Here is an 8339-nt window from a genome sequence, read left to right as displayed (position 1 = left end):
GTCCAATGATAAAAGTCTGTGTTTGTTTAGTGGTGTCCCAAAAATCTTGAATGCTCTCTTCTTTTTCTATTCATTAATTTTTTTATCTGAATGTGACATTATAAAAGACTTTGTTGTATTCAAGCTCAGATATTTTTTCTTCTGATTGATCTAGTCTTTGTTGAGACTTTTAACACAATTTTTGTGGTACTGGGGCTTTGAATTCAGGGTGCCACACTTACTAGGTGGGTACTCTACCACTTGAGCCACACACACCCCCAGCCCTGTTTTGCTTTTAGTTATTTTTCAGGCAGAGCCTTGGCCAGCATCAGACCAAGATCCTCCTGTCTACAGCCTCACATGTAGCTGGGATCACAGATGCATGTCACTATGCCCAATTTACTGATTGATATGGGGTCTTGCTAACTTTTTGCCTGGGCTAGCCTCAAACCATGATCTTCCCAATCTCTGCTTCCCAAGTAGCTGGGATTATCAGCATGAGCCACCATGTCCAGCCTCAACTGAATTTTGTATTTGATTTATTGAGCTCTTTTTCAAGATTTGATAGGTTCTTTTTCAGACTCTATCTCTGCTGAATTTCTCATTCATCTCATGTATTGTTTTTCTGATTTCATCCAGCTTGTCTGTATGTTCTTGAATCTTACTGAGTTTCTTTATAACAATTCTTTGTGTTCTTTAATCAGGTATTTTGTCAAGAAAGTTTTCGTGGGATTTGTTGCTAGAGAGTTAAATGTGTTTTGTTTTTTTCAGGCATCATGGTACAATGTTTTCTTGTGCTCTTATGTTGATATTTGCACACCTGGTGGATCTCTACCATTTATATGAGATGGTCTTCATAGTAAATGATTTTCAATATGTGTGTTGGGGTGTTGGCTTTGTTTCTAACTGGGATCTTTAGTGTAGTATCCTTGTAGCTTCTTTAGCTATAATTAATGACTATCAACACAGTGTGTGTTGTGGCAGTCAAAGAAACCAGTATCTCTGGGTACCACACAGGGTTGGGGACTTCCTGTGCCTCAGGCAAGTGTGGTTAGTACAGAGCAGTGAGTGAGGAGTACCCATTGTGTAACCACTCTAACAGTTGGAGTGGTGGTACCAGTTGGGTGATGGACATTTTCTCAGATACTGCTGAGGCAAGCTCCCTTGCTGGCCAGGCCTCTGGCACTGGCAGCCCCAGGAGCATGGGAGAGTGCTGAAGCACTTCAGACCAGTAAGTATTACAGGTACACCTTGCAGGGAGAGGTGACAAGGGGGAACCACAGTGCCTCATCTGTGGTACTCACTCCCCAGCGCAGCACCAGTGCAGGCCAAATCCACAGTGCTCTCTACTGGGTGATGGGAGAGGAGCACTTTCCCATACACAGTAAGGTGTGGAGAAAGCAGCTAGCAGGACTGTGCCTTGCCTTCAGTCCTAGTGTTAGTTCATGTCAATATGTGGCTGACCATGCCCTTCTTTCCAGTGAGCACATACCTTGGACTCCCAAGAACAGCTACTAGCTCTCCTTCTCCCTCTCGCTCTCCCTCCTTCCTCTCTCCTCTCTTGACTTGAATTTTCCCCAAACCATCTAATTCATTGTCCTGTCATTTTGGTATGATTATATTGTTAGCTAGCATTATTAAAGTTTGAAGTTGGGCATGGTGGCACATTTCTGTCATCCCAGCTATGTGGGAGACTGAGATCAGAGGATAGGGGTTCCAGGCCAGCCTGGGGCCCCATCTCATGGGGTGGTCATGGTGACATACACTGTCATCCCATCTACGGGAAGTATACACAGGAGGATCGTGGTCCAGGTCCAGGCCAACCTGGGAAAAAAAATCAAGACCCCCATCTCAAAATAACCAGAGCAAAAAGAGCTGGAGGTGTGGCTCCGTGGTAGAGCCCTACCTAGCAAGTGTGAAGCCCTGAGTTCAAACTTCAGAGTTACCAAAAAAAATCGACACTCATACTTATTCCTAAGTGCCAAATGGGAATGGAGTTGTGTGTTTGGGAGTAGGAAGAACCCATGTGAAATGCTCTGTAGTAGCTCAGCAAGAAATGAATACCTGGGCTAGGAGTGTGACTCAGCTGGTAGACACCTACCTACTAAGGAGAAGGCCCTGTGTTCAAATCCCCACACTGGCAAAAATAAAAGGAAGAAATGAATGCCCTCCAGTTGTCTGTATTTCGCCATAGTGACTAGGCTCCTCTACTTCTTAGGGCCTCCCCACAATAAGCTCCCCTATTACTTGCCTAGTCACTGATTATCTATATACCAGTCTACATTTCTACATGATTGCCCCCTAGCTGCAGAATTTCTGGAGCCTTGGATATTGGTAGCTCTATCTTCTGGGATTACAAAGAAAAAATTCTCTCCTCTGTCAGCAGAAAAAGATATTTTGGAATCCACACTGAGGATACCAAAGAGCTGGAGAAAGGGGTTGGTTAATACAATAGTAATACATAGCTTGCTGAAGGAAAAGAACCTCTAGAAAATATAAGACTGTCGGGTGTGGTGGTGCACACTAGTAATCCCAGCACTCAGGGCTGGGAGGCAGGAGAATCTCAAGTTTGTGACCACTCTGGGCTACATAGTAAGACTCTGTCTCCCAAAAAAGGGAGGAGAAGGAGTGGCATGCTGCTTAAGTGGCAGAATGCTTTTGAGGCCCTGAGTTCAAATCCCATTACTGCTTTAAAATACAAAGACCCTGAGGAACAGTTTCTGCTTCCATGGTGGTATCTTGTTCCTGTATCCTCTGGGCTGGACAAATGCTGTGTCCTCACAGGGCAGAAGGAACAGAAGCCTCTTTTATAGGGACATTAATCCTTTGTGTGAGAGCCCTCATGACTTGGTTACTTCCCCAACTGCCACATTTCTTACACTGTCAGATTAAGTATTAGGTTCCAATGTATGAATTTTGGAGAGACACGTACATTCGAACCCTAGCAGTTTTTAACCTTGTAGGAGAAATAAAATGTGTCTTTCATTCTTGTCTACAGTAGTGGCAACAGTTTTGATTCGTTAGAGGCTGGAAGGCAGGAAAAAGTGGTAGGAACTGCCTAAGTTCAAGGTCAGGACCTAGCTAGAGGGGTCAGAGGAGCCTGACTCAAGTTTTGTTCTGAGGAGAGACAGTGACTAGACAAGGAAGGGGCAATCTGCAATCAAGTAAGAAAGCCCTCCCCAGAAACATTGATCCTGGACTTCCAGAACTGTGGGAAATTAATTTTACATGGTGTAAGGCACAGAGCCTGTTGTGTCTTGTTGTGGCAGTCTGAATAGTCTAATACATACTTAATTATATTATTATTGCCTATAAGGGGATATGCAAACTCCTCCATCTATTTCTCAGCCACCACATTCTCTCCTTCCCACTGTTCCAGTGCAGGCCATCAGTACCCCCTGACAAACCATCCAGCCTCCAATTTCTTCCACCTGTGTTCTGTCTTCAGCACACTACCACAATGATGTTGGAAACCAGCAAACCTACTCTTATTTTTCAAAGGCTTGCCATAACTCAGAAGAAAAAGGTCTTTCTCTTGCTGCTCTTCCTCTCGCTCTATTCTGGCTGTATCTGACTCTTGCTATCACCACATCTATATTTTGTCCTTCAAACTATCCATTCCAGGAGCCTGTTGTTTGCTGCTCCTCTTAGCAACTTCCAAGCCAAAGCCTCATATATTCCCAGCCTGCCTCTTTCTGACAAGGCATCATCTAGCAGCCAATATTAGCCAATCTAACTCCTTCATAACTGACACAAAAATACAGGTCTTCACACCAGATGCTAAGAAATAATACAAATCATACTGGACGTAAACACCTACAAAATTTATATTAAAAAGCAGCAGAGCCAGGCGCTTTGGCACATGCCTGTAATTCTAGCTACTTAGGAGGCAGAAAGGATCACGGTTTGAAGCCAGCCTGGACAAATAGTTCACAAGACCCTGTCTCGGAAAAAAAACAATGCAAAACAGGACTGGGAGAGTGGCTCAAATGGTAGAGCATCTGCCTAGCAAGAGTGAGGTCCTGAGTTCAAGCCCCAGTGCTGCCAAAAGAAATTTAAAATCCTCTCTGATTTTGACATACACAATTAAATGTTGTCAACCACAGCTACCATAGTGTGCAGCCGTAACAGAACACTTGCATAACTGCACTCCACAGTTTCAGTGTTTAATTTGGGAGGCCTAGTCTAATCCCCAGAGATCAGCGCAAGATCAGGAACCCAAATGAACAGAGCTCAGTGCGCGTGGGGAAGGCATAAATCTAACACCCACCACCCAGCCGAGGCCTTTTCTAAGAAGACTGGGCGGAGTCCTACCCTTAACCCCGCCCAGGACTAGGAGGATCCACGGCCAATGAAAGGAGCGGGGCGGGGCGGAGCCTGCGTGCGGCATGACGCCATCACGCTCCAGCGGGGCTCGGCGGGCCTGGTGGTTGCACCGTAGAGTCAGGAGGTGAGCGTGGTGTAAAGCGTGGGTTTTGGGGACAGAGGCGCTGCCGCGCAGGAGCCGGCAGAGCGAGTCGCGTCCTCACGGTTGTCCGGGGTGGGGGATGCGAATTACCCCGGTCTTCTCTAGCATGGCGTCGGTAGTAACTGATCCCAAAGCAGCCCCAGGTCAAGGTCTCCGATCCCCCGCCAAGGTCTCGCTTGCTCTGAGCCTTTGGAAATAGGCAGCCCGGAGGAATGGAGAGAAATAAAGGACATCAGTAATGGCCAGCATTTTGAGCGCCTTTTAGGTCAAATACTCCAAGTACTCCTGTGAGTTGGCCCTGTTGTGTTCCCGGTTTTCCAGGGGCTGAGAACTGGGGTTTGGAGAGATTAACGTTGCTGCACTGTGAACACTATGCAGATGGGAGATTGGGTCCGAAGGAAAGGCGGGACCCCTAAACGTCTTTGAACTGGTGATCCCAGAGAGATTACAGACGCAGTTTCCGAGCTGGTTCATTTGGCAAGTCATAGCCACCAGAATGATTTGTTTACTTACTTTGGTGGGAGAAGGATTTTGCGGGACTGGTGATCGAACCCAGAACTTCATGCATGCTAGGCAGGTGTTCTACCGCTCCCAGCCCAGAATGTTAAGCTTTGAGGTTTGTTTTTCAGGTGACCATAGCCACATAATGTCAGTAGTTCGCTCATCCGTCCATGCAAAATGGATCGTGGGGAAGGTGATTGGGACAGCAATGCAAAAAACCGCTAAAGTGAGAGTGACCAGGCTTGTTCTGGATCCCTACTTACTGAAGGTGAGCAGGAAAACATTTCTCTATCAGTAATAGAGCATCTGCTGTGAACCAGGCACTGGGCTGGTCTATGGGTATAATGTGGTTTATACACACATTCCAGGAACTTAGAGTTAATTTCAATTCCTTCTGATAAATGTTGCAGTCGTCCAGTATGCAAAGCACTATTGAAACATACGGGGCATTGGGATGGGGGTTAGAGGTAAGGGAATGGGTGAAGAGGCTGTTGTAAAAGTCTAGGAAGGAAATGAAAAGGACCTGAACTTAGTTGGAGCAGCAGAGATGGAGTGGGGAAAAGTAGATTACAGGAAGAAGGGACAGAGTCACTGATTTGTGCAAGAGAGGGAGGAGCAGGTGCCAGGTGGTTTCTGCTGTTGAAGTTGGGCTTACCATAGTAAGGAATTCTGTTCATTATCTAGAAATAAAGACACAGGAACAAGCCAAAGAAGGCCTGGTGATTGGCTTTAGAAGAGCTTAGTTTGAATAATGACCCTTGTTTATCAACTGTGCACCTTAACCTTCCTAAGCCTACTTTTCTGATCTGTAAAATAGTAATGCCTGATAATGCAGCGAGGTTGCTAGGAAAAGTAGGTGATTCATTTGCAAGGCTCTGAGCCAGCACAGAGCTAAGTCTTTCATACACATTATAACACTTAATTCTCTTGATAACTTTAGAGCTTCCTTTTAAGTGAAGAGGGAAAAAAACTGAGCTTAGAGTAGTTAAGTGACTCAAATATAGTGAGAGACTTACATGTTTATAGGCTAGAGAGAAGGCTTCCAGGCTGGCGGAGTGGCTCAAGTGGTAGAGCACCTGCCTAGCAAGTGTGAGGCCTTGAGTTCAAGTCCCAGTACTGCCAAAAAGAAAACACACACACACACATAGGAGAAGGCTTCCCTGGGAAGGAAAGGCATAGAGAGAGATGATAACTGATAGAGCAAGGGTACTGAAGGGAACGGCCTGGAGAGCCCAAGGACAAAATCAACTCTGGAAAAGTCATTGCCCTTTTGTAATTATGCAGCTGATTTTTGTACCAGAAGTTTCCTGAAGTTTCTGACCTTTTTCATGCCTTGGCTTGTTTTCTGTGCGGGGTTTGTTTTTGGTTTTGTTTTTTTCTTTTTTTTTGCAGTAGTGGGGTTTGAACTCACGTCTTATACCTTGAGCCACTCCACCAGCCCTTTTTCTTGTGTGATGGGTTTTCTTCGAGATAGAGTCTCATGAACTATTTCCCTGGGCTGGCTTCATACCTCTATCTTCCTGATCTCTAACTCCTGAGTAGCTGGGATTATAGGCGTTATAGGCGTGAGCTACCAGTGCCCGTGTTCTGTGCATTTCTTTTTCACAGTTTGTATAGCACTGCCATGCCACAGATGGAAGCTAGTGACTTGTTCCTCTCTTTCTCTGAACAGTATTTTAATAAGAGAAAAACCTACTTTGCTCACGATGCCCTTCAGCAGTGCACGGTTGGGGATATTGTGCTTCTCAAAGCTTTGCCTGTTCCACGAACAAAGCATGTGAAACACGAACTGGCTGAGATCATTTTCAAAGTTGGCAAAGTCATAGACCCAGTGACAGGAAAACCCTGTGCGGGAACCACCTACCTGGAGAGTCCAATCGGTTCAGAATCCACTCACCTGAGCAAAACACTGGAAGAACTCAATGTCTCTTCAGCATAGTGACGGACTGGAAGGAGTCAAGGGGAAAAGTTCATGTTTGTTTTATGCGGAAAAAAAAAAAGTTTTTTTTTTCTAAATGTTGGTGGTCATGTTTCTGAGTTTTCTTTTCAGTGAACATACCTTGATATTACACTAAGAGCACCCAGCCACCTGCTGCATTATTTGGTAAGCTTGCTGTTTTAGAAGGTATACTGCTTTATTTTTTCATGCAAAAGAGTTTTGAACTTACTTTATTTGTTGTGGGTGGGTTTTTTTTTTTGGCAGTACTGGGGTTTGAACTCAGGGCCTTTCATTTGCTAGGCAAGTACTCTTACCACTTGAGCCAGCACACAGAAAATATTTTTAATGGTATATATTCAGAGTAAGTTAAATTTTTTTTCTCTGATTTTACCACCTCCTAAGGAAAATAAACTGCTTGTGGCCAAACTTTGTCAGATTAAGCTATATTCATAGGAATGCTGATATATAGAAAATAAAATGTCTGAACTCTGTCATTTATATTGTGAGCTAGATTAAATAGGCATGAGTTGTTGAAATCTGACAGATTGATTAAATTGTAGGTCTTTAAGCTGGAGGTTTTTGAATTTTGTTAATAAACCATGATAACTTAGATTTTGACCTGAAGAACATGGAGCTACATACTCCAGTTTTCTGGCTTCTAGAAAGAGACTTGGGTGTATTTCATCCTCAGCAAATATGTGCGTTGTATAACACAAGGTTTTAATGATGACCAATGCTGGTGGCTCACGCCTGTAATCCCAGCTACTAAGGAGGCAGAGATCAGGAGGATTGAGGTTCAAAGCCAGTTGGGGCAAATAGTTCAAGAGACTTTATGTGGAAAAAACCCATCACAAAAGAAAAGGGGTGGTGGAGTGGCTCAAGTTGTAGGCCCTGAGTTCAAGCTCCAAGTACCACAAAAAAAAAAAGACCTCAGGCATTGGTCATCAGAGCTCACATGGCAGGCAGGCATGGGTGCCTCGTGGCAAACTGGACCACATGGGTTGAGGGAGAGATTAACTTCCCAGCGGAGGTGAGACTGCTACCACTCAGTCTTGAAAGTCTCTAGGCTGAGAGGTGATGGTGGAGAGGGGCATTCCAGCCAGAGATTCAGGCATGTAAAGTCCTCAGAGTAACAGAAAGCATAACCAAGGTTCTGGAAGCCAGAGAAAGATTTCAAAGCATGATTCGATCACATTTGCATTTCAGTACAGGTTAAATAGCTTCAATGTAGAGAATGGGCAGGAAGAGGAAGAGGAGAGGCTGGAAGTTCAGAGGCTGGTCCTAAGGTGTAAACTAGTGTGGAGATGAGAGTAGTGCTGGAGTAGAACTACTGGTGTCAGGACAAGTGAGTGGAAGGGAAGCATCAGAAGGTGTTCAAGTCCCCTGCACATGGGGCTATGTAGTGCTTGTTAGCCTAGGAGGGTTCAGAGCATCACAGGCTGTCTGGAGAGG

At 44.9% G+C, this 8339-nt stretch overlaps 1 protein-coding gene across 2 annotated transcripts; it reads left to right on the top strand.

Annotated features, from left to right (window-relative positions):
• Positions 1–4306: 4306 nt before the first annotated feature.
• Mrps17 (mitochondrial ribosomal protein S17) lies at positions 4307–6958 on the top strand. Of its 2 annotated transcripts, none has more exons than XM_020160491.2 (3): positions 4307–4429; positions 5077–5216; positions 6621–6958. In XM_020160491.2, exons 2-3 carry the CDS (start codon positions 5094–5096, stop codon positions 6885–6887), a joined length of 390 nt encoding a protein of 129 aa, XP_020016080.1. In that variant the 5' UTR covers positions 4307–4429; positions 5077–5093; the 3' UTR covers positions 6888–6958. The 2 variants fall into 2 exon arrangements, with proteins under 2 accessions (XP_020016080.1, XP_073931913.1); XM_074075812.1 differs by lacking the exon at positions 4307–4429 and adding an exon at positions 4438–4734.
• The last annotated feature ends 1381 nt before the right edge of the window (positions 6959–8339 follow it).

This window comes from Castor canadensis, chromosome 6 (genome assembly GCF_047511655.1).
Source record: "Castor canadensis chromosome 6, mCasCan1.hap1v2, whole genome shotgun sequence".
NCBI classification, from domain to species: Eukaryota; Metazoa; Chordata; class Mammalia; order Rodentia; family Castoridae; genus Castor; species Castor canadensis.
This window is presented reverse-complemented; position numbering and strand designations above follow the sequence as displayed.

Bases quoted from the DNA above. Each gene is read 5' to 3' on its own strand.
- Mrps17 (XM_020160491.2), top strand. From the start codon at position 5,094: ATGTCAGTAGTTCGCTCATCCGTCCATGCAAAATGGATCGTGGGGAAG. The intron at 5,217-6,620 runs GTGAGCAGGAAA...TTCTCTGAACAG, and splicing joins TGGATCCCTACTTACTGAAG to TATTTTAATAAGAGAAAAAC.